Raw genomic sequence first — 27,999 nt, 5'->3', positions numbered from 1 at the left:
GTTTTCAGGGACTCTTAAAAAAGCCCTGGGATATTGGCTCTGACCAATTAAAGTATGGGACGCATTCATTTCGAATCGGTGGTGCGACTTTAGCAACTATGCTTGGTTTTTCTGACGAGCAAATTAAAGTAATGTGTCGTTGGAGTTATGAAGCTTCCAAAAGTTATATACGAATACAAAAATTTTGATTTATATTTCGTTGAGTTTTATGGTCAGTTAAGATTTTAATGTCGATACATACATGTATTAAATTGTAGGCCAAGACGTGTCAGTATGGATAGTAGGCTCAAGAAATGTATTTGTACACGCAAGAAGTAGAACAGGTGGTGTTAATTTAGGTCTCCATAGAATAGGAGTTAATATTTGGTGGCAATGGTATGGTGGCATGGGTTTGAAAGATTTGGAATCAACTATAAAGAAACTGCTGAAATATGAAAACCCCCAAAATATGTTGTCATACATATTGCAGGCAATGATTTGGGAAAGACGAAAGTAGGTTATTTATGAAATGAAATTAAGGCCACCTTGGAGAAGGTACACAGTTATTTACCCAATACTTCGATTGTTTGGTCTCAGATTTTACCGAGAACACATTGGCGTTAATCAGAGAGTCATGATTGCATGATGACATGCAGACTTAGGATTAATATTGCCATAGCATCATTTGTGTTAAAGAATGGGGACCTTATATAAAGTATCCAGATATATATCCTACTAGTACCTTTTTAAAGGAAGATGGTGTTCATTTAACAGATCTAGGAAATGACATATGTCTGAATACTTTGCAAGGTGCACTTGAAATGTTTATTACTTCTGGTTCTTCGACATATCCAGACAAATTTTGTAGTATGTATATATCTTAGTTATCTTTAAACCAGTATTGGTCCACAGCCTAATAGCAGCTTCATCCCCACTTAAGTGGCAGTTGATCCGGTACGGTTGAGTTTGATATATTCCGTACCTTATCAAGTTGGCAACTTCGCTGCGTGTGATAAACTACAGTTACAGTTGGTCTATATTTTTTGTGATAAAGTACATTTTGTGGATCACTGTATCCCAGTCTCCAACAGCTAAGTTAGTTGATCGCTGTATCCCAGTATCATACATCTATCTATACATATATATATATATATCTAGTTATCTGTAGGTTGCCAGAGGTAACCAAAAAATGATCTATACAAAAAATGAGTTATCAATGAATCTATCTAGTTGAACAATATATATCTATGAATCTATCTTATCTTGTTTAACAATATATATCTTTGAATCTATCTGTGTGTAAATATTTAAATTTGAGTTTAATAATAAAAAAACTTTGGCCAATACTGCCAACAAATCTTAGTTTTATAAGCCATGTCGAATAAAATACAATTTATTAAATGTATGACACTTACGCCAGTGCTGTATGACACTTGTTCTTGTTGCTGAATAAGGTTTATCACACACACACACACACACACACACCTTCAATATACCAAAAAACATGCAGAGCCAAATCATATATATCAAACCTGCACCTGTGATGAAAATCTTTTTGGTGTCTTAATTCGGTAAAAATTAAATTTGCAATATTTCCTAAAATTTATAGCGTGTGGAATAAAGTCGCAGCAGTATTAACCAAGCCACATACTTTATTTTCATTTAGTACAAATACAGATGAATGATGTTGCGAATTCAGTATTTTAAAAAAAATCTACATCGTGATGTTAACTAGTCAATACTTGTGTAAATATACCTGTTTTTAGTCATTTTGCCTCTATTGTCATATTTTAAATTGTCACCCTTTTGGAATTTGGTGATGTAGATAAGTCCATGTTAGATTTATTCTTCTAACTTATCTAAACTTTATATAGAATTTGATACACTGTATAGTCTTGGTATTTCAACCAGTATATTGAAATTCCTTACGCTTACCCTGTCGACTCACCTGGCCTCGCTCCTTTTACAATTCCCTCAGTTTTTGTTTGACAACTTGAGTTTTGTCTTCTTAATCGAAAGTTTATGATATTTGAACATCGGTATACTATTGTGGCCTTAATTGATCATCGCAAATAATGAATTCATACGGTGGCACCTCATATTCATTTTACTTTATGCTTTGGAAATAAGAAATATGAATAGAAATATGAATATTAGATGTACAATGGGCGGAACTCACACTATTGTTTTTATTTCCAAATTATATGTTACACCACATCACAACTATGACATAACGGATTGGCTATTTGAAACGTCGAAGTGTTTCATAGAAACCAATTTGTAAGAGTTCATTGTATCGGTCCATATTTTAACTTAATTGAAGTCTAGATGTGTTCCAATTTACTGGTTGAATTGTTGTCTCCTGAGGTTTACCCAATATCTCCTTTTATATATTAAAATAAAGGTGGGTGTTGAAAGTATGAAACTTTTTTGAGGCAATAATGATTGACTTAATAATAAACTGATTTTTATATCAAACATCTTGAACTATAAGCTACAATTCACAAATGATACCCCCATAATAAATATTCGGTAAACAGGAAGTTTAGGAGCAATAGATGTAAAAACACACCACACGATTATGCATGCTCACATAAAACTTAAATCCAAATTTCAGAAAGCACTGATTTGTTGTTTCTGAGAAATATAATGTGAGACAGAAAATATATTCATGTGATGCACAGAGGGAAACACATACAGCCCGACGGACGGAAGGAAGGACGGACGGACAACCGTACAAGCTCATCAAAGATACCAGGCTTGTAAACTTTACAAAGTCCTTCAACCTTTTATTCAGTTTGTGCTTTTAATCCTATACTGAGAAATAATTTTTTAACAGTCAGCCAAAACCAAATTAAAAATTTATGAAGCGGTATGATTACCATTTATAATACACCAAGTCATCAAGGAATTAACATGGATAATCATTTTTTGTGGCGCTCAACTTTCCTACTATCTTCGGACGTATGTATTAGAAAACGAGAATTCAGAAAATGGAATAAGACACCGCATGTCAAGCTCTAGAGCCTCCAGGTCTAGATATGCTGTCCAAAAAACAAAAGAGATTACCGAAGATTTGACAACAACACCAAATACGTAAGTTAATACAACCACTGAACAAAATCTTGATTTCGTACACGCACATTATGATGCGGCAATATTTAGTAATGTAGTTTGGACTCCCTTCCCCTTCCTACATTGATCATTTAACTAAAGAAAGGACATAGAAAGACGATAAAAAATAATCAGTTCTTAAAAACATTCAGTATACATGTTACCTAAATCAGTCGCATCCATCGACGCATTTCTAGACCCTGTATTGGTCTTGTTTTATAATTACCAATGAACCGTAAGACAAGTTTTTTGTTTCCAATAGTCAATTATTTTGTACGCATAAAGGTTCCTTTTTATTTTAGAGAAGTCTGGATTTGGTCACGATTATTCAAATTAGTTATATATCATTTTGTATCATCTAGTGATTATTCTCAATCAATTACTCTGATATGTTAATTTCAATCTTGGCACTTTATATTATCTTTTATTTGCATCTATAACGGATAGAACAGATTATGTTTTCGTCCAATCCAACATATAGATAACATGAGTATGAAATATGAAAGGTTTAGAAAAATTTTCAAAGATATAATCCATACTTGTTTCATCACCTTGTTATATTTCTTTTCAAATTACCCCGATCTTTTTATTACACTCGACAAAACTGATAGTTAATTATATAAGTTCAAATGATTAAAATAAAAAGAAAATACATATAATTTTCCAAAATTTCCCTTTACTTTTTATATTAAACCATGTGCATAACCCTTTACAGGGGCGGAACCAGAACATCTATGACTGGGGTGATGATAGAAGGTATGGTTGCACCATGAATGTGTGTGGTTCCGGTCTGTGTGACAGTAATTTAATCAAACAATGATGTCCATTTTACTCTTTTCTAGATTTTTCCATCCATTTTTATCTATTCTTCTCTCTATGTTTTGGTCATGTTTATTATAATCTTTTTTTTTATCCATAATTCACTAATCTGTTAAACCCATTCGTATTGTCTAAAATAGTATTTGAAACAAAACAAAAATACATGTATTACTGTATTATATTATAATGATGTTGTTTTAAAAAAACACATTTTCTTTAAGGTTTATTCTTATTTTTTTTGGAGTGGGGAGAAAAAAAAATGTTGGTTTGCATTGAAAATTCAGGTATGAAATTGATACACAAATAGGCAAATATTTAGAACTTTTAACGAACAGAGTGGGGTGTTGATTATGTTTGACACGAGGTGGCTGTTTCGAAGCGAAGAAAAACGATAAAGGTAAGTAAAAGAGTCAAATTTTCTTCTATTGAGAACTGTTAGCACCAAATAATGTATTCCAAGCAAGCAGAAGGAGACGTTCACGGTACTCTGTTTTCTCAGTTTCCCATGTTGCCGATTCTGAGACTTCAAATGTAAGTTTCAGGATAAAAAGTATTTTTTGTCGACCTATTTCATTGCTTTGTATATAAAAATGACTTAATATCCTAGAATCAGACCTAATGCTTGCTTCCCAATCAATGTTTCTTGGTTTTCAAATGTTTTTTTCATCAAAATGTAATGTGTCGCACGGGGTGGCAAATTTTGCATCTCACGGAGTAAGATAAGTATCTAGCATATTTACCTTTCTCATTAGAGAAAAGGGCTGTATATGAGTGGCAAAAATGAATTGGCAATCAGATTTATCAAACGAAAAGGACAACTTTTGTTTGATAAGGTTGTTTGGAAGTGTAGTATAAAGAGTGGAAAAGTCAAAACTGTCAACCAAATCAAAAGGACCACGAAAAGCAAGATATGTATTTAAAACATCAAAAAAATATTTAGAGGATGAAAGTTAGATCATTTTAAATTTTTACGAAATAATAAGTTCATTTTGGCAAAAAATTGTTATTTCTTTATTCTCTCGACTGCTATAGTTTTAAATCTAGATTTCTTTTTATTTTCAGAATGTTCGAATGCACATATTCATATGTATCCTTTAGTCTGTGAGAACACGATTTATTTATTAGTTGTAATTGGCTTCCAACTTCCTTTCAGTAACTGCGAATACTACTTCGGTACCTTGTGTCTGTAGTTTTTATGTTAGGTGTCTTTGTGCTCGTAAAGATCTTTTGAAGTTCTAGTAAGCAAATTGCATCTGATTTTTATAGATTGTTCATTATTAAGCTGTAACATCACTGTATCAACTTAGCGGAATGATTGAGCGTTTACAAACATGTTTATCCCTGCCACGTTATTAAATGTGCTTTTCCCAAGTCAGGAGCATGTAGTTCAGTGGTTGTGGTTGGTTCATATACTAGTATGTAATATTTGTTTATTATTCCGTTAGTTTTCTAGTTTCAATTATTTCACATTTGTCATGCCGTGCCTTTTATAGTCGACTATATGGTTCAGGATTTTCTCAATGTTTAAGGCCGTACAGTTGCCTGTAATTGCTTACAGCCACATCGTTTGTAATTCCGGTGGGTAATTGTCCCATTGGCAATCATACCACATCTCCTTATTTTTATATTAATATCTCTAAAATGATTTTGTCAACCATTTGTAGATCATATTTTAACCAGAATCAATCGTTAACATGATGTTCTACAAACACAAGATACTTGAAAGACAAACACAACTCACTCAAATTCACTAACCAAAGGTTTTTCAAGGATTATAGTGTAAAGTTTTTTCTTTATTTGATAAAGAATTTGAATTTGAAATCATTTTAAACTCATTTACATAGAATTCTGATCATGCATTGCAAAAACACATGATTTAATAGCGATTCATATTATCCTAGCTATTAGGGACAAGGTATTAGTTTGCTCACAGAAAAAATGAAAAACTTTCAAGCATCCACAGAAAGTGCACATGTAACACATCTGGGCAATTACAGTTAATAAGCACATAAACAGAGTTCCCATTCTTTATACAAATTCTTTAGGACCAATCAAAAAAATTAAATCATCAAAGGTACCAGGCTAGATGATTTGGTACGCAAAAATTTGTAAATCGGTTTAATTTTAAACCTTTTTACATTTTTCATAAATTCTGTTGTGTTGTACAAAATACTGTAGCTGAAAATTCATAGTTTTAAAAAAATCTGTGAAATAGTCTTATTAGAAATAGAGCATATGGTTATAAATTTACATAAGGTAGTTAAATATCATGATTTTCAAAAATTCTTTCGTATACTTATGCAAGGAACACTAGCCGTTATCTTGATGATATGTTTTTCGTTAAATAATCAAGAATTCTCTAAATATACTGTTGAAATTTACCCAAAGGAACTAACCTTAAATAAATAAAATATTTACAGCAATACGTGTCTTTCTTAGATTTACACATTTTATGTTTTACACAAGAAACTTAACACAAAAACTTAGGTTTATATATCCCAACTCGTTCGCTATGCTCGTGTCTGTAGTGACGTTTTGGATGTCAATGAGTGTAATATATGTATTACTAGTAAATTAGTAAGTTAGGGATTTCGTTACCACAAATTACTTAAAACCTTTACTAAATTCTTCCATAGATACAAAGATTGTGTTTGCAAGTTTGGTTGTACCTGTAAACATACTTATTTCAAACGGAATAGCACATCCTAAATTTTACGGTGATGTTTTTAACCGAGCCTTGAAATTTAGATACGATCCGGATAAACTTATCAATCCTTTAAATAATCTTATTCTAAAAGGTTACCAATTCAACACTGTAATTAAATTTTGAATATTGTTTTTATTGGTATGAATATTGATTTTGTTATCAGTAAATTAACACCATACTAAATATTATTGTTTTACACATATGTACTTTCAAAATACTACAATCTGTCGACACCTATATTTTGGCATTGCACAAGGTCGTGTTTTTCTTTGATTGTTAATGACGTTTTTACACTAAATCCATTGGATGTTGGATGTGTACTGAATTATATTTTGGTCTGAGTTGCATGATTTTTTTTATCAGTTGTTATTGGCTTTGAACTAGCTGTAAGTAACTGCGAGCTCTCTCAGATCTGAACTTAGTGTCTTTTTTGTTGTGAGGGACGAGGGATAGATAAATACCATGCCACGTCCAGTCTGTGTTTTTGTTTGATGTTTTTCTGCTTTGTTATGTACCTGATAAGTTAAACCTTTTTCAATTGGTTTTTATTGGTCGTTTTTATGTTGTGATGTTACACCACTATCCCAGGTTAGGGGAGGGTTTGAGCGCTCACAAACATGTTTAACCCGCCACATTCTTCATGTGCCTGTTCCAAGTCAGGAGCCTGTAGTTCAGTGGTTGTCGTTGGTTCATGTCTGTAATATTTGTTTTTCGTTAATTGTTTTGTTATAAATTAGGCCGTTAGTTTTCTCAATTAAATTGTTTCATATTTTTCATGTCGGGGCCTTTTATAGCCGACTATACGGTGTGGGTTTTTCTCATTGTTGAAGGTAGTATGATTGCCTATAATTGCTTACATCCACTTCATTTGAACTTTGGTGGATAGTTGTCTCATTGGCAATCATACCACATCTTCTCCTTTTTTTTTTTTTATAAAATCAACAATGAACATAACCTTTTGAGATAAGAATAAGGAGGTGTAGTATGATGTAGTATGATGTAAATGAAACAGCTATCAATCAGAGAGCAGAGAACGGCAACGGGTCTTAAAGTACCAAAAAAAACTGGGGGAGTCGTATGAACACCAAATTGAGCATGTTGGGTCGACAGGGTAAGCATATCCTACTATGGATGCATCGTTCTCCACGAGAACCAACACTCAGTCAAAATATCACAATCGAGAATCCGTAAAATCGATACAGATCGTACGACTAATCTGGTGTCTTAATATTTTATACAAGGAAAACATATCACTTTTGAGTTTAGACAGAAACACATCGTATCCATCAACCAATTTGTGATGGTGACCGTAAAACTTATTTAGTGTCTCTTTCAGCCGATCTTTCTAAAATTTTTGAGAGCAGTTTTTGTGTAAGGAGCACAACCATGTTAATGAAGTCCATACAGTGGAAACATGCTCGAAGGTAACATTTACAATCAGAGATAGGTAAATGCCACACAAGTGAGCTTTAAAAGGCCCATGCATGACAAAATGATAGACAATGTTTGATCTTTGCTTAAAAAAAATTAACAAAATTATTGTAGTATAACCATTGTGAACTGAAAGGCCTTCAACGCAAGTATATTTGATGCGATAAAAATAATATATGATTTGTTTGGACAACACTTGTTCTCGTCACGCATGCACGTGAAAAATAGTTTGAAAATAGAAAAATATAAAACGTTGTATTGCATTAAAATCCTCTGGATCTTTACCCATTATTACTTACATAATTGCAATCCTTTAGTCTATACGCTTTGTAACTGTATCTATTACTTCCTTTCGGTCTATAGACTTTGCAACTGAAATTGTACAACTCATTTGTCTGTAAATGTATTTATCACAACTGTTGGTCTATAAACACTATTACTTATTTAGAACTTTAGGTATATATTTTTTACTGTACCTGTAACAAGTTTTTGTTGTTACAATTAGTAATTGTTTCAATATTTCCCATTTAAATCTTCCAAGTCGTTAGCAGTAAAATGACAAAGGAGCCGAGGTTACTTTTATAAATTCAGTTGACCTTTACACAAACCCAAATCTTCGAAATTAGAAAAAGAAAGATGAAAAGGGGATGTTTTCCTATTTACTTTTGCTTTTATTAAATAAAATTCGTGCTTAACCGGGTTTAACTATCATTTCCCTCTAACTTACTGATGTTATCAATAGGTTCAACATTAAGGTAAAGTAAGACATGAATAAATTGCCATCCACCAATCATAGGGATTTATTAGTATTCGTGTCACTCTGGTGGAAATCAACTACATGCACTGTCGGAAAGAAAACAAAACGAAAAAACAATTATGAATATACAAGTTATATCGAATACACTACTAAAATTCAATCAATGTTTTTTTCAAAAATATCCAGTGTAGCATTACGTTTAACGGATTAGAAGTAAATACAACACTGTTACGCTTCAAGCCGTATAATTCATAAAAAATTTAAACTTCATCAACAAAATAATAAAAATGATTAATAAAAAATGATTTCGTGATGACTTCCATTATCTAAATGCTATAATTATACGGTTTTTACATTTTTAAAACTAAATATCAATTAGATTTAACATTTTGTTCCTGTTACAAGAAGATAATTCGGTGTTTTGTGTATCAGCGTTTGAATCAGTAAGAATACTTAGAATTTCAAGTGGACAAAAACAGTCACATAAAATCTCTCTGTTTCCGTGTGATTATTCCGATGAAACATTATTAAAACTACACCTATAATCTGAATCAGTCTGCATACAGTCAATTTCAATCATCGCCGTCTCCTTGTTTTATGTCGCAATTTGATTGGCTCCGAGTCTAGATAAAACAATCTGAAAAGAAGCATATAATAATGTACTATTGTTAACGGATTAGCTGTTATTAAAACTTAATGTTCTAAGGATTTATATGTTTTCCTTAAAAAATTGAAAAAAGTATTAAAGCTTATCAGCGAATCGGGTATGATATCAACGCTTCGGAAAATAATTGTTCAGAGAATAAAATCGTCAAAGGAAGTATAGGATTTTACAGCAGCTATTGGAAAATACTGGTAAGTACCTTCTATACTGTTTTTTTACTCTTCGGTTAAAATGAGTTTTTCCTTGCATATGATATATGTCTACTACAAATGTTGGATTTTCAGTATAATAAGGAAATAGAAAGAACTAATAAGTTTTAGACGAGTGCCGCAAACCTTGGCGACTGGGATTAAGAAACATCTTCACAAAGAACAATGATAAAGGATTCGAATATGCAGCAAAGCTGTGAACTTTTATTTGTTCTTTTTTCCGAAATATCAAAGCGTTTTGAACAAAAAATAATACGATATTCACGTTCAAAACCTGTGTTTCTTTCTGGAAATACCTTCATCAGATACGCAGTAAAATTTATTTTCAAATTTCTTGGTTTGACATATTGTAAAGACACTTCTGTTCAGCGTTTCGAAAGCCATTTGTTTAACTTTGATTTCTTTAGTTTTTGGTGTTTCATTGGCGTTTCACCACTTCTCTTACTTGAGATTTCTAAACAGTTTCCGACTTGAGCATGAACATATTATTATTTTCTGCGATAAAATCTAGCAAAAACTAACTAGGATTAATGTTCCGTAAGGGGTTAAGGCATACTATTATTAAAGATGACCCATCTTGTTTCACGATCAAAGATTAAGATTTTAAAGGTTTAATCTAAAAAACAGCTACTTCATAAAATACAATTCCTTCATCTTTTTCTTTAAATGTTTATTGTGCATTGTGTGGACACATAGTTTGAATGGACATATTTTATCTTCTATTAAAAAAAACACATAAAAATTTTGGTATGTATGTATATTTTTCCCGCAATGAATGAGTCTCAGAAGTTAAAAAAAATGCAGACGATACCTAAGTCGAAGAAAAACCGCCAAGACAAGGCAAACCTCAAAAACGACTGAGCAAAAGGAACCTCGCAAAAACAGAGGTTATCTCCGGTACATTGGATGGATAAGCTGATCTTGTTCTACATATGGCATCAGTCGATTATGGAAACTACAAATTCGGTGATATCAATATCAAAGATATTCCATAACGATCAATCAAATCATAATTGCGTCCGAACATTCTCGAAGGAGTGACTTCGGCTTTTGAACTAGAAACCCTTGTTTAAATAACTTTCTTGTAAGAAGCAACCCTCTAGAAAGAAAATTATGATAGAAAATAATGCCTCTTGATTATCTTATCATCTGTCGGCGCGTCTCGAATGTTGCTTCTAAGAAGTGGAACTTTCAAGAGGTGAAAGCTGGAATCATCTATTTTGTCGTAAATTTCAGTTCTCAACCGACTCTTACTCTTACTTTCAATTTCTAAAAGTAAAGATACGAGGCAGACTTAACTGTGTATGATGTCTCTTTCATAAAAAATTCAATTGGAAAGATGCGTTTAACATAGTCACCAAACTTTGAATAATTAGTGACATTGTTTATTCAGCGGAACGATAAATCGTTAAAATATAATTCTAGCTTATCTTCGTCCTTAGAAACTCTTGTATGAACTCCGCCTTACATGGATTAAGTCACAAGTCGGCAAGAAGAGGAGCATAGATTGTTCCCATGTGATTGCCGGTTGTTTGTTAAAAGTACGTCCACCAAACATAACAAACATGTTTTCAATCAAAAATCAAAATTTCAGTTTCAGAAAAATGCTTGTTTGTATTTTGATTGCTGATAAATAGATTTTGATATCTATTCAGTACAGTTGTATTCAGTACGTCAAAACGTCTTGAGGAAACATTTTTGTTGTCAAAGATTTCATTTTCGAATTAAATCGACATCAGCTAATCCCATTGGAACTTTGACGTGTGCAAAACTATGCATATTGAGGGGTTAGACAGGGATAAGGGAACCTGGAATTGGGGAGGGAATCCAGGGGAGAGAAGGGGCGAAATGAGAAAAGAGTGGGAGTAACAAATATTGATATGATAGAAAAGTTTTGTTTTCGCTTAATCGATTTATGACTATTGAACAGCGGTATACTACTGTTGCCATTATCTTTGACCTATTATCGTTTGATAGTAAGGAGGAGGGAAGTTGGAGTAGGTGAAGGAAAGTAGGAATCAGTTACACCCAGTTCACCTCCTTTACCAATGCGCTTACAATTTCTTGCATATAAAAAAGTTTTTGAAAAAAAAAAACTATACTTTTTATCTTTCAGTTATTAGTTAGCCTTATTGTCAAGTTTTTTTTTTTAAATTATGTTTGAATTAAAGAAATTGTTAAACAGTGTAAACTTTATTTTTCTCTTAATATAGACATATTAGTCAAAATCCCATTTATTAGTTCGTCAAATTAGTTGCAAAGAATTCTTGAAGGCCAAACGGTAAAATAGATTTATATCTTTTACCTTTATGTTTTGTTGAATTGTGTGTTTTGTGTCAATCTGATGAGTCGAGTCCTTTCCAACTGATTTGTACAGTTTGTTATCTATTGTGTTGTCACGTCACATTACTGAAATACTACTTCATACACAGAACACGGATTTGAATAAACAAAGAGCAGCAGATTTGAGTGTCATGACGTCATGGGACACAAGTCTGACGACAGGACATATATTTGAGACTTGAAAAAGGGCAACAGATTTGGGTATCATTACGTCACAGGACACAGATTTGAGGCCGGACATAGATTTGACTCTAACATATATACAAATTAACTATGTTCACCTGTGACCTATGATAACTACTATTAAAGAAATACGGCATAAATACAGACTTTTTTTGTTAATGATAAATAAGGTTACAGTGTGAAAGGAGGCAAATATCGAATTACAGGATCAATCGAATGTAACAATTTGCCTTACTTTTGAATTTGTAAATTTTGAATTGCTAACATACTAAAACCCATCAATACAACTTGTATTCAGGAAACTTATTAGAAGCTTTTGTCGTAAAAATTCATGTTGGGAATTGCAAAGTGAGTTTAACGACCCACTGCTTAAAATAAATTGTAGATTAATTGGAATTACAACCTATTCCTTAATGAAGCTGAAATCAATAATAAATATTTCATATTGGAATGGTTGTAATTTCAAGTTTATTACCAGTCTCTTTTCACATACGTGACACATTCGATTGCTTAGACGATGATATGCGTTGTTATTTAAGAAATCAATACTGCTAGGTGATAATATTTATTGTTATGTATATTGTAGTTATCAATCTTTCGTTTGTTTAGACTGATGGTATTTCTTTCTTTTTTTTCTTTTTATTTCGTTTCCTGTTGTAACTGATGAGATTATTATAGTATTAAGGTACCATTAATAATCTGTTGTTGAACTAACATGTTGACAACATGAATAAAAGATTTGTTCTTCATACTTGCATCAAAGTTTGTTGAGAAGTAAATACAACGGAAATATTTCGGGAGATCCTCAAAATTATATGAATAATTATTCAATTCATAAACCTCAAACTAAAATAATCAAGAATGCTAAAAAAAAAGCTACATTTGTACATCTGCAAAAAGAATGCAAAAAAACGGCAAATTATGTCTTTGATTGCTCGTATATCATGCTATTCTACACGGGACGTAGTCACCAATATTCGTGAATATCCTTTCCAATGTTTAGCAAAATATTTAGGAAGACAACTACACTTAAATGAGAGCCATGAGCTTTAAATTGAATGTATTATACAAATTTGAGATAAGCTTAAAAAAGATAAGTTATATAGATTTGACATGTACCATGCAGAAGATATTTTCATTTGTGTCTGAGGTGTTTGTTCCTTATTTTCGCCGATTGCCGAACTTGATGTTTGCTTCAATCTTTCCGAATACTAGCATTGTAACCTATGTTTAATTTTGTGATTTTCCATTCTTCTTATCTCGTTATTCAATAGCCCACATTTCCAAAAATATAAATTACACCGTTAACTCTTTCACGTCTTAAAAATTCGAAAGATCTGTTAGAGTACATACAATCAAAGTCTCTTTTTCCTCTTGCAACAGCATTAAAATTATCTATTCCAAACTAAAAGACAAACTGAAAGAATAGGTTTGTCTCATTATAAAGAATGGCCAACGTAGATACAAGTATCTTGTCTTAGGGAGGGATAAATCGTACTTTGTAAAAAAAGTAATTCTGATTCAAACAAAAAATTCTTTCAAACTGACTTTATCAAGATGCTTGATTTCTTGATTGACAACATTATTTGTTACGTTTGGAGAACTTCTTTTTCAAAACACAATCGAAATTCTAACGGAAACCAATTGCGCTCCTCTTCTTGCCGACTTGATCTTTTATATTTATTAGTCTGTTAGTCTGACTTCAAATAGGAGTTTCTTATGAAGAATGAAAAGAAGCTAGCATTATCCTTTAACTTTACGTTTCGCTTTAAAGATGATGCCCTCTCACTACATCATTCAAAGTTTTGTGACAATGTTGAACGCATCTATCCCCTCGAACTTGAAATAAAGGACACAATATATACATTTAAGCCTGCCTGATATTTTGAATTACATCAAGAAATTGCTAATGAGGGTCGGTTAAGAACAAAAAGAGATGATTACAGATTCCCGATTGTGAACTTTTTATTTCTATGCAGCAAAAGAAAGGCGAAAGATACCAAAGGGACATTCAAACTCATAAGTCGAAAATAAACTGACAACGCCATGGCTAAAAAAGAAAAAGACAAACAGACAAACAGACAAACAGACAAACAGACAAACAATAGTACACAAAACGCAACATAGAAAACTAAAGACTGAGCAACACGAACCCCACAAAAAACTGGTGCAATCTTAGCAACACTCCAGCAGCACTTGTATGTGGAGTATACATTTCCCAGTTGATACAATATTCAAGAGCTCGCATTTCCTATCAAAATTTCCTTGATAGAGGGTTGCTGCTAACAAGGAAGCTATTGACAACTAGTTACAACTGGTGAAGTTGAAATCATCCCACCGTAAATTTTACGGACACCATCACAAGTTGGTTGACCGTTTTGGAAAATAAGTTTCACAGATGATGACGGATATGTTCCAATTATTGTGATCACTTTCATGAGTGCCACATGTGGAGCAGGATCTGTTTACACTTCAGGAACACCTGAGATCACTCCCGGTTTTTGTGGGGTTCGTATTGCTCAGTCTTTTGTTTTTCTACTTTTGTTTTGTGTACTGATGTTTGTCTTTTCGTCGTTTTTCGTTTTTTGTCATGGAATTGTCGGGGTTTTTTTCGACTTTTTTTTCGACTTATGAGTTTAAATATCCCTTTGGTATCTTTCGCCTCTCTTTTATCGCCTGTTTCTTGGTATATTACACAAGGTGATTATGACTTCATGATCAGGATACAGCTGACATTTTAGACTAATTATGGCAATTTTACTTAAATTTAAAGTTTCAACCAATGACAGTCTTCAAGTATATAATGTTTAAATTATCATTGATCGACTAATGTGGGGTGTGTACAAATGATGCAGCTATTAAACAGATGTTTTTAATAAGTCGCTTTTAATGCCTAAACATGACTGCTTTGTTACATACACGCTGTTGTAATCTCAAGCTATTTTAAAGAATAACATAATAGAATAAAAAATTTCCGAGGCACATAAGTATAACGGGAATTGATTGTCTTCTTGCGCATGTGTAATACATGTAAGTGTAGGCTTAGGAATTTTTGTCGCCAAAAAATTAGGTTGTAAAGCGACGGTTTTATACAATGTATATTTAATTCTAGTCTGTACTTCGTACTGTGAACATCATATTTTTTAAGGGTTTTTTAAGGAAAAAAGATTTGCATAATTTTGTATTTTGATAAATATATTGATTTTTATGTAGGTGGAATGGCTATACAAACGTAATCGTATCTCGACTTTTGTACCAAATATTTTATAGCCGCCGAGTCCTAATGACTGGATTTCTTTTCTATTTTCAATATTTACAAACAAAATTATGTTTTTTCTTTTTCTCATTTGACAAGTGAGGTCCAACACTTAGAGTTTCGTTGGCATTGACAAAAGGACACAGGTTTCCCAAATGGGTTTTTCCTGATCGGCCACGGAACATTCAGTTATTCAGTTATTCAAATACAAAGGGTTAACATGAGTTTATTTTTCTTGAACAATTAAGATATTGTATTCACATTGTATGGTGTATAATATGTTTATATTGATCATTTGTCTTATTAAATCGGCAGCTCACAATTTGCAGTACACGAGCTAGTCAACAAACATAAGTTTGTGTTGTGTTTTTCTTTAAATAGTTGAGTTTAAATGTATTCAATGGAAAGAAGACAAACAAAGTCTTAAATTGCCGATGAAAATAAAGTTATATAGATTGACAAATTATACAATAAGCCCAAAAGATTGATACATCATTACTCCGGTACTGGCAGGAAAATACGGACATTGTTTGATTGAAATTTGCCGTTAAAAAAAATTGAAAAATATTTCAAATTAAGGAATATGTTTTTAACTTTTAAAATCGACATTTTTAATTCAGGTTATGTTGAGTATGTTATGGATAATTACATATAACATTTTGACAGATTTTACAGTAGTGCATGGATTGAATGACGAGTAGTTTTAATTAACTTAAATAATCAATAGCTTATTTCTTAGTGTGTTATTTATTAGATTTCGGTGGAAATGGCAAGTGATTAATTAGAAATAGTGCAAAACATATTTATCTAATCAAATAAAAACAAATAAATGGTATAACTAAGTCATCTAAATTGTAACACATATGTATATGACGGAAGGGATATGAATTGAATTTAGAGGAAAAAAGCTTCTAGCATTTTCCTGTATGGTCTGTCAAACAACAATATTATTTTATTACAACACGCGTCTACTTAGACTATGCAATAAAGTTGACTTTTTCACGTTAAAAGAAACTCATCATAGATACTAGGTTTCAAATTTTGTATGCCAAACGTGCGTTTCGTCTACAAAAGACTCATTAGAGGCGCTCGAATAAAAAAAAGTTTAGATAACGTAGTGAAAGAGCATTGAGGACCATTACATTTAATACCAATGCCATACAAGCTAATACCTTAAGGTCTACTCTACCACACATGATCTGCATTTTATTGTTACATTATATAAAGGAGAAAAACTTCATAAGTTGGTAAAACTTGTGTCCGATCATGTTTGTCTCTTTGAGCAAATAGATTATCTTTAACCAAAATAAATGAAATTTCAAAAATGATTCTGTACAATTTCGTTTATTACATCATCAGTAGACGATGTCCCCTTTCTCCTTAATTTCTGAAAAATTCGAAACGAGAATATAATCAAATGTTAGCATGAAAAGTAGAGATCGAAAGTTTTCATTTTGACTGGTGTCAATAGAAAAATGAAACCAATTTATATTTGAAACTTGTTTTGAAATGCACTAATTCTTATTATGTGAAGCGATGCAAAAATGACTGGTTAATGGCAAGGATTGTTCAATGAGCTTCTAAATGCAAATTATTGAAATGATAAACTTTTTTCGATCGATAATCGCTGTTTCAGGTTTTCAGAACGACAAAACCATTAACAAACTAATGACTACGATTACAAATTACGTCAAATGTGTTATGTTTGTGTTTAATCATGTAAAATACTTTATTGTGGGAAAATCCGCTGATTAACTTACCTATTCGTATATGCATTTGAATGCTTTTATTTTGAAGTCGTGCCTGATGTCAGTTTGCTTCCAATATTGAAACTATTGGACCTAAGACGATTTTTATACAAATAATTGAATTGTACTTGATGGCATTTGTGTTATTCAACTGTTACAAAATTAGTCAACACGAATTAAAAGAATGTATTTCCGTTCCTGATTTTCAAAACATAACAAAAGGCAGATTCGAACATAACTGTGAATGCTTGAGATTTCTTGTAATTTCATTGCTTCAACAATATAAGATCGCATAAATGTATCTTTAAATATCAAGCGCGATCTATTGTCGTGTAAAAATGAAGCTGGCTAATGGCATCCTTACAATTCATGATAAGTTAATCCTAAAGTTAACTTATCAAGTATTTGTTTTCTTTAAAAAAAAGTAAAAAGACCTAGAAACTGTTATGGTTCTTTAAAAAGAGTTCATAAATATACTTTGAGGAACAGAAAATCTATGAGAAAAAAATCATTTAAGTGTAACAGTGATTATAAGTAAGTCACCGCCAAATGTACTAGCAATTATTACTTGCTCAGATCATTGCAATATATTGTTATTCATCCTATAGAAAGTAAGGTTACTTCCAATCTCTCGTTGTTATGTATACAAATTATATATATATGTACATGCTTTTCTCTAAAGAAAATTAGTTCACCGACATTGGCTTTGATCTTTTATATGAACAAAAACCCGCTTATTTCCGTGCGTCGGAAGCGCTTTCCTGGATTTCAACTCTTCAAAAACGTTCAAATTTTTGAATGCCAATAATGTATGATTACGTAGAATCTTTGAGGGCTATATGACTGAAAAGGACCTAAATGAATTTCCAATTGCATCAAAGGTCAATTTTGCATGAAGGAGTTGTTACCTTATTTTTTTATAATTTCTCAATTTATCGACGGGGAATTTTATTATTAAGGTTTGTTATCAATCAAGTCAATACCTACAAACTACTATGCTATGATACCCTTGTGAGTAACAGTCAACCAGAAGTGTTATCATAGTGCTACTAAATAAAAATAACATGTCACGAACGAAGCGCTTATTCATTTTTCCACTTCGTAACTATATATTAGAAATATTAAGGGTAAATTATCTTGTGTCTTGCAAGGTTGGAACCCTGAAATAGGCAAAGACAAGACACAACATAGAAAAAAGTCAAATGAAAAAAAATCCTAAAGATTGAGTAATGCAAACTACACTAAAAAGTTTAAAGGAGTTTGAAGTAAGTTACTAACGAGGATATAAGCCATGGTACGTTTTAGTTACATCTCAGTTAATATGTTACTCTCGTGCATGCTCACGCTAAACGAACTTCATTAGGTACGACTGAAATTAACAGTACGTTTGTTCTGTCTCCATCATGAATTTGTTAACCAATACAATGTGTCGGTGTCGCAACCGACATATTTTTGCGGTCTTAAATCTTTAGATACCAGTAAAGTCGTAGTATTTTTACCGATTGTTACGTTTTTACAATCTTTTGTATTGAGTGTGAATTCATAAGACGTGTGACGCGTGCATAGCAGGAGATGCTTAACCTGTCGATGCACCATTCGCACTTCTTTTTGGAGTGCGTGTGATTCCATAAGTTTTGTTCGTAACCTTGTTTTGTCGCTTTCTGGTCGATTAACGAGATTAAAGAGATAAAGGAAGGAATGACAAACAGAATTCAATAAACCACCATCAAGTTAACTGGAAGATATATACTACATATGCAACCGCTGCTGGAATGTAATGGAAAGGCCATACTGAGAAGATTGAAATCATTTCTGTTGTCATTAAGATGAGCTTTTAACCTGCCCTCATTGTCTATTTAAAGATCCAATTCAACGTATGAAGCAACCTAAACTGTATCTAATATCTCTTTTATTTTTAGTCCAATGAGATAGACGCAATAAACAAAGTCACCTAATTGAATTATAAGGTGACGGACACTACCCATATAGCGAAACGTGAAGTTAAAGAGTAATGCTAGCTGTTTTATTCAATTTTTTTCTAAGTCCTTGCATGAAGTCTGTCTCTTGCAAAGAAGTATAAAAAACACCAAACTCCCAGGCAATTTAAAAAAGGGAAGTCTATAAAAACTGACAAAATCAAACGTTATCAATCAAAAAACGAGTGAAAAACAACTGTCATATTCCTGACTTGGTAATAAGATGATATCAGTTGGCTCCCGGTCATAGGAATGCTGATTGTATTGTCTGTTTGGATTCACGTTTTCCAAAGGTAACAGATAGGTTGTCAATAAAACAAAATGTAGCATATTATTGATTTTGGTTTCAGAAAACGTTTTGTTTGGATCACAGTGGTTTTTTTAAATTATAATTTGTCCCTTTTTCAAATTTGAATTTTGACTTATTCTTTCAATGAATATTAGCATCTGATATACACCCTTAAGTCGGATGTTTCACAGTAATTTTGAAGCCCAGCTTTGCTTGCTGATGATATTAATGTTAATAATTTTTAATAGATTTCGTAAAGCATTTGACAGACCCAGTAATATAACATTCTTTTTAAGTACATTTGTGTATTTTGGGTACCTAATAGAGAAAAGGAAGATCCAGTTCTTCATCTTTGGCTAAAATTCAAAAAACAATAACCCAGACTAAGGAATTTACTATTTAGTAACTGTCTGAGGTGTATATGATTGGTTGCCAAGTCAAATGTCTATAACCTATTCATAATACCTGACATTGGTTTGCCTTCTTGAATTTCGTAAAGACTTATTAATCATAAAAAGAAGGTATGAGCTATTCTGGTGATATATACATCATGATGTGGTTACCTTTTTCTTTCTTTATCTAATTAATGAATAGGTTCAAATGTCCCCCGGTGCTTGAGTTTCAAGTATAGAAGTGCGTACAGTGGACTTTTGCAAATAATTCATATGTGCAATGAACAAAACTTTTATAAAAACTTTCGATCAACACTGGTTTTCGAACAAATTCGAGATATCGTTAATTTTAACCTTTCATTTAAACTACTTCCTTTAATCACAATGTTGTTTTATTTCCTTTTTTCATTTAACAATATGCCAGATATTATCATTCCGAGTTACGTCCAGTCAGGTTAACATTGTAAACTTACTGTTTCAGGTAAGAGAGTTACGGAAGAATACTACACGAAAAGAAACATTCGTCTACTTTCAATGCCTTGTGCTACAGGTGTAATACCACCATTGATTTTCCCCTATTAGTCTTTGTTAAATTTGCACTTTTCAAAAATTGTGCAGAATTCATCTTTGTTTCAAATGAAGAAATACTTGGCATGAGTAAATTTTATCCTGTCCAGTACTCTAGACAAAATTTCACATAACATTTCATTGCATATAAGAAAATAACCATCACGGGAAGTTAACCTATCAAATTGTCACCTCTTTTTTACCTGTGTACATGTACAAGCTTTAGTAACCATGTAACCTCAAGTCTCCAAAATATTCTATAGAAACCCAAAATAAAAACATAATGGTGCTTTGAAATACCCAAGATATATGTTTATGACCCAGACATTTTTTACTGCAATGAAATGTAGGATTAATTACCTACAACTGTCAAATTCAAGGGAATATTTTTTTTCGACCCTTTTTCGTATGCAACTGGATGTGACGTACTATGATTTGGTGGTATTACACCTACACTGATACTTACGTTCTAGACAATCATATCATTACCACATCTTTAGGTCTCTTCTGAACATTTGAAAGCCTCTACTATGTATTGGCTACCTAAACTACATACAAAACATCCAATATCGTTTACTCTCGGCTTCTAATAAGTGTCCTTCAACTAATCTTTCTGGTTTTTTTAACTAGTTTCCTTATTAAAATTGAAGGAAGTGTCATTTTTTTTTTGTAATAGAGCATATAAAATTAAAAACCAATTGTTCAGAGAACAATTGAAGGTCTTTCCACCCATACAGATCAATTTTGAAATAGAACTATGAAAATTCAGTTTGAAATATCATATCCAGCGTCAAATGATAGCTTATTGTAAACTGATTCCAAAAATATATGGTTTCTATACATTTTTTTCTAAATAAAGGAGATAAATTGTTACTTCCGGTTTGAAATATGTCACTTCCGCTTTTTTTTTGATAGTTTACTTGATACTGATTCCAAAAATATATTGTTCAATACACTTTACATCAAATAAGTACAAAACAAAGCTATTTCCAGTGTACACAAGGTCACTTCCGGTTGGCTTTTCAAGGTCATGTAAATTGCAACTTATAAAAAAAAGTTCCATGGCTTTATCGTGTTTAAATATGAAGTTAAAGCAAAGGTCAAAATCTAGAACATCAAATTTAACTTTGACCTTGAGCTCAATTTCAAGGTCACACACCAAGGTCCTTTAATCATATTACCCTAGGTCTTTATTATACTTGGTAAATGAGTTATACCACCATACATGTAATTTTAAATATAAAAAGGGAGAACACTCTCTTTTACGGTCAACGTACCCTTTCAACCAAAATTCATGTGTTACGACATGTCGCAACTTACAATTTAGTAAAAATATTTTGTCGATATCTTGTACGGTTTTTGGAAGTAAGTGAAAATAAGCCAAAATCAAAATTTAGAATGTGACCTTGACCTTTGACCTTGACCTAATTTTCATTTTTTTGGACCAAGGACCTCAAATCAAAAGACCCTAGGTCTCTATCACTTATGGTTTACCAGTTAGAAATGCATATTACTTATATCACATGCATAAGGGGAAATAACTCTCATATGGAATGTTCATATCGCTTCGGTCAAATAGGACAAATCATGCGAAGGATATAACGAGCAATTTTATAAAATAAATTTGTCGCTTTCTTTTGCCGTTACGGAGTAGATGTAGTCACAAGAAAAACAGTGTTTGGGGAGATAACTCTTACAAAGAAAATTGTTCGGCTTAGAATGGGTGAAAATAAAAAGCGCATAAACTGTATGATACTATATAAGAAATATCTTAGCGACATATTGCGAAACAAAAATGTTACGCGAAAATAAAATTTGGCATAAGAAAATAATAATAATAATCAGAACAAAAACAATAGGTCTTTCCACAGAAAAGTGGAAAGACCTTATAATGGAGTTAATTATTTTAAGAGCATTTCAGCTTCACTCACCGTGAAGGATGTTGATGAATTGATGAACTTTGTATACTGAGTTGATGTGGAGAAAGAACTAATTGTATCGTGTTGATTTAGAATTAACATTTATAGAGTGGTGATTATACATTAACAATTCATGACTGGCATTTAAATGTCGTGTCGTAATTCTAGACTGACTACGCATCTTATATGAAAAAAGCAAAAAAGTCAGACATTTGGTTACCGCTAATTACTTAAATCCTTGTCTTTATTCTTTAATAGCTGTTCATGCTTTTCTCGGTCTGTTTTTATGACGTCTTTACACCAATCATGATGTGTATTGATTAAGCTTTTAGCCTGGGGAAACAAGGATTATTTATAGTTGGATTTGGCATTGGACTAGCTTTCAGTAACTGCAACTACTCTTACATCGGTATTTTGCGTTTTTTGTTTGTCTGGGATGTTTTTTGTGCTAAGTGCCAATTTGATGAGTCAAGCTTTTTCAAACAATATTTTGATAGTGTGTTCTCATGTTGTTTCATGAAGATAAAAGGGTAAGAAACATGCTTATTTCTAGTATTAAAAACAAAGTTCAAGTACTCGCAAAGCGTTTTGTATGAAGTTGCACCCACTAAGCAGCCAACAAAGTGGTAGTGGTGTGACGTAAATGCTACACAAGAATGAAACTATAAATTCTTCTACCTTCAAGCCCTGGAGCTCACACAAAGGGACAAAAAGTAACCAACCATGTCACTACCCCATTGTATCTTAAGGCCTCATCTGAATATTAGAAGCACACTACTATTTTTTAGTTACCTAAACTACACAATATAGAACGTCAAATATCTTTCCATCTTGGTTTCTATGAAGTTTTCTACAACTTATCCTTCTGTGCTTTTAACTAGCCTTACTATGATTAAAAAAGAGAGTGCATGTTTAATGATTTACTTAATAAGTTATCGATACATAATACGTCCCTGATCAACAACTCTTTTAATTGTATTGTATTTCAGTTATACTAAATCAATTTTTCATATTTCCATATTTTCTGAGTAATTTAAAAGGCTTTAGTTTAATTTGTGTTTTAAACGTTTACAGGGTATAAGGTAGTAATTATTTGCATAGGCGACAATTGTAGCTTTTAAGGTTTTGCGTTTTCACCATAAAAAAATCCGTTGAAAAATGTCAAACTCTTAACTTTCAACACCTTTGGTTGCTTTATAAAAATGAGGAGATGTGGTATGAGTGCCAATAACTGTAAAATATAAGGGCATACACCATAAGCACGGGGACACATTTTACCGCATCCACACAGCATTTTGCTTTGAATCTCATTGTTATGTACATTTGGGTATTTTTCTTGGTGGTGCTGGCGAAAATATCTCAGTGATGACTGAAGTCCGTCGATTTAATTTTACCTATTGTTTGTTTCATTACATTTGCATCATTGTTTAGTTGAAGGATAAGATCTCATTGTTTTTATCACGTATTCGTGGTCAGCATGAATGGTATATCAATCAAACAACACAGGCTTTTCTTTTGGCATGATTGAAGCAGCCGAATATCTAATATATCAAAGTTCAGTTATACAATACAAAACTTTATTGACCCCATGACGAGTTGGCTACAGATTACGACGGATATGTTTAAATTGTCGTAACCTCAATAACGTCTTCTTTTTCTCGAATGTGACCTTCCAAATTAAACTACCAACGGAATGGTATTAGCATGAGCACCAAGACAGATTTTATTGATCTATAAATTGTTTTGCAATTTTACCTTAATCGGCCTATTTTGTAGCTTTTCGTACCTTGTAAATATTACGATAATCTGTTGATGTAACATGCTTGGTCTTTAGTCAATAGCTGGGGATCTGCATTTGCAATGAAAATACATCTCCTTGTTCTTAAGTTGTGGCAATATAAACTTACAACTTTGTTGCAAAAAAGAAGCGAAAGATACCAAAGGCATGTGCAAACTCATTAGTCAAAAACAAACTGACAATGCCATGGCAAAAAAACGTAACGACAAAAAGATAAACAACAGTACACAAAACACAACATAGAAAACTAGATTGAGCAACAAGAACCCCACAAAAAAACGGGGGTAATTTCAGGTGCTCCCGAGGAGTAATCAAATAATCCAATTAATATAATGAAATTACAATGTCTCATTAACTTATTTTTTTTATATATTTTAGATTGCTTTAACACACGTTAACATCATGACGGAAGGTGAGTAACATTTTATCAATTTACTTTGGTTTTTAAGAACATGAACTAAATTGAACGGATTAGTAATTATAATTACATGTTGAAAATAATCTTCAGTATTACCAACGAATGCGCACTGGTTGAATTGAAAAGTCTGAAACTGAAAGATGTGTACGAAAGCATCTTTTCAACTACAAGATTTGAGTCAAGAAAAAAGGAAGAAGATACCAAATTGACAATCGAAAAAAGTCCTAGAAAAAAGATTTTCAAAAACGACATCAAGACAAACAAAAGTCTACAAAACACTACATATTAAACTAAAGAATGCGCAACACGAACTCAACCAAAATCTGTGTGGATCTCAGGGGCTCTGGAATAGTACGAAGATCCCGTTTCACTAGCGGCACCCGTCGTGTTGCTCATTACTGACGTTGGTGCTCAATCGGTGGTAAAACTGAAGATTATTATTTTCAACATGCAATCATAGTTGTTATTCTTCAAATGATTCATGCTGCTTTTATACCAGGATACATTTTAAATAAGATAGAATTACCAATTAAAATATCAGGTGCATGTTTAATGATTTACTTGATAAGTTCGCAATACACAATACGTCCCAGAGCAACAGCACATTTTATTGTGTTGCATTTCAGTTATATTAAATCAATATTTTATATTTCCATGTTTTATGAGTAATTAAAAAGGCTTTAATTTAGTATGTTTTTTAAACGTTAACATGGTTATAAGGAAGTAATTTTTTGCATAGGCGACAATGGTAGCTTTTAAGGTTTTGCGTTTTCACTATTAAAAATCCGTTGAAAAAAACTGTCAAATTCAAAATTTTTAACACCTTTGGTTGTGAATACAGTGGCAAAACACGTATGGTGATGCAGCTTTTTTTAATTGAAAATTATTTTTAAGGGTACTCTACGGTTCCAGAATTTTAGATATAGTACGAATGAAAAACATCCATTGCTAATTTTGAACATAATATTTTGTTCATCACCAACAGTTTCCTCCAAATTTCGCGCTTTTTCTACACCAATACCCAACATTCATTTCTCACTATTTCAATTTTCTTTTCTTATAAAAATTAACAGGATAGGACAGAAGAAAATAAATTTACTTTTAGCTATCATCTCTGTTGTAAAAACAAAGTGGCGACCGTCATCTTTATTTGCTTCTTTTTAAACATTATGTATGTGTAGTTAATCCGAAAGTAGAAAGTACTGAAAGATAGACAACTCTAAAGTCAATCAAACATATAAAATTTATTATTTTCTAACAATTTGACCACAACTTTTTAGTCCGATTAACCGATGATGCATAAATAGCAGGAGACACTTATCCTGTCGACGTACCAGGGATCACTCTTTTTAGAGTTCTTGCGTTTTTCGCAGTTTTTGCTTGTTACCTCGATTTATGAGATTGAACATCTGTAAACTTATGTAGACTAAATTTACTACTATATCAAATAAAAATCGATTGCTAATTAAACTTCTATAGTATTTCTTTACAGGCAAATGCAAAACCTTTGGCTTTAATCATAGATAAATCGAAATGTGTCTGATATGTTGAAGGGTGAAAACATCTACTGTACTACAAAATGTGGTGTTTTTTTTAGATTGATTAAGGAAGGGGTGATTTCATTTCTTTTGTATTTCGAATTGAATTTATTATCAAATTCTAAATATAAGTAGAGGGCATCATTTCAGCGCGCATAAGGTACACTAAATCGTACAGAGAAGTTTATTTGTATAATCAATAAAATAACTGTGCACATTTATCTTCCCACTATTAAGCAACATTATACTATTAAATTGACAGTTTAAGTCATGATCTAGAAAGTTTGATAGAAACAGGCTCAGAATTGGGATTTATTGGTTCTTTTGAACAGATCATTATGGAATTATTGTATAATAATAAACTCATAATAGATACCAGGATTACAGTTGTGTACGCCAGTCGTGCGTTTTGTCTATTAAAGATTCAGCAATGACGTTTGAATGAAAAAAAAATTAAAAGGGCCAAATAAAGTAAGAGATTGAAGAGTATTGAGGTCTCAAAACTTCCGAAAGGTTTTGTCAAATACTGTTAAGGAAATGTATTCCTAGGGTAGAAAATCCTTAGAATTTTGAAAAGTGTTTTGTAAAAAGTTAATCTATACTTATGACCATAACGATATTAACGATAATTCTGTGACGACATAGAACTGCTGACTACTGGGCTGGTGATACCCTCGGGGAAGAAACTTCCACCAGCATTGGCATCGACCTAGCGATTGTGATAATACTCATCATAGATACCAGGATTAAAATTTTGTACGCCAGACGCTAGTTTTGTCTATGAAAGACTCATCAGTGACGCTTAAAATGGCCAAATATAGTAAGAGCGTTGAGAATCCTAAATTCCGAAAGGTTTTGTAAAATACAGATATCATCTGATATCTGTATTTGACAAAAACCTATTATATGATATCATTTATGACTTGATTATACTTGTATTTGTGTAAAGTATCTGGTTTTTTCGTGGAACGTTTAACCTAGTTACATTGGACTACAGTGGGTTTGTTTTAAAAGATAGTAAACCGACGTTCAGTAAATATCCCATTAGTCAGGGGGGAAACCGGAAAAAACATGAAAATAAGAATAAAAAAAAACTATTATACTTTAAACGGAGCGAGACCAGCTGAATAAAAAAGGAAACATATTCCAATACAGTATCACTCATCAAGATTCTAAGTTACATGTAGTAGCAGTTATCGACATTATAAATATGACATCAACAATATCAATGTAAAAATGACATTAGAGATTGAAATCTATGATAGAGCCAAAATACTGAAAAAGGTGGGACGTTACGAATGGTTCGAAGTCAATAGAAAAAAAATGTATCCAAGAAAAACAGACAATAACACAATCAAAAGTAAAAAAAAAACGACGAATAGACAACCAAACGGAAAAACAACGAAAAGACAAACTTAATAGAAAAAACACCAAATCAAGAACGGGGGATGAACTCTAAGGTTGGGAAGCTGTGGCGCTGTAAAAATAAGCCTTCTCAAGATTGCTACCGTAGATCTCGTGTAACTACCTGTGATCTTGTTATGTATATCGTGGATCTTGCGATGGCTTGTGGTTGCTTCTATAGATCTTGTGATTGCTTCCATGACTCTTGTGTAGCTATCGGTGAGCTTGTGATGTATATCGTGGATATTGTGATGGCTTCCATAGATATTATGGTTGCTACTATAGATCTCGTGATGGCTACAGTAGATCTTGTAATGGCTACCGAAGATCTTGTGATGGCTATGTAGATCTTGTGATTATTATTGTGGATCTTGAAATGTTTATCGTAGATCTCCTGTTGGTTATCGCAGATCTTGTGATGGCTATGTAGATCTGGTGATTTTTACTATGAATCTCTTGATTGTTACCGTAAATCTTGCGATAGCTAC

The 27,999-nt window shown here is 32.3% G+C and overlaps 1 protein-coding gene across 1 annotated transcript in view; it reads left to right on the top strand.

Annotated features, from left to right (window-relative positions):
• The first annotated feature begins 9,272 nt into the window (after positions 1–9,272).
• Positions 9,273–27,999, top strand: part of LOC127728692 (serine/arginine-rich splicing factor 4-like) — a 52,125-nt gene continuing 33,398 nt past the window's right edge. The window contains exons 1-2 of the mRNA XM_052236308.1: positions 9,273–9,662; positions 24,530–24,563. Coding sequence (XP_052092268.1) covers positions 24,554–24,563 — 10 coding nt within the window. The 5' untranslated portion in view covers positions 9,273–9,662; positions 24,530–24,553. The remainder of the gene's footprint in view (positions 9,663–24,529; positions 24,564–27,999) is intronic.

This window comes from Mytilus californianus, unplaced genomic scaffold (genome assembly GCF_021869535.1).
Source record: "Mytilus californianus isolate M0D057914Y unplaced genomic scaffold, xbMytCali1.0.p SCAF_2, whole genome shotgun sequence".
NCBI lineage: Eukaryota > Metazoa > Mollusca > Bivalvia > Mytilida > Mytilidae > Mytilus > Mytilus californianus.
The sequence above is the reverse complement of the archived record's forward strand: the minus strand, read 5'-3'. Positions and strand labels throughout refer to the sequence as shown.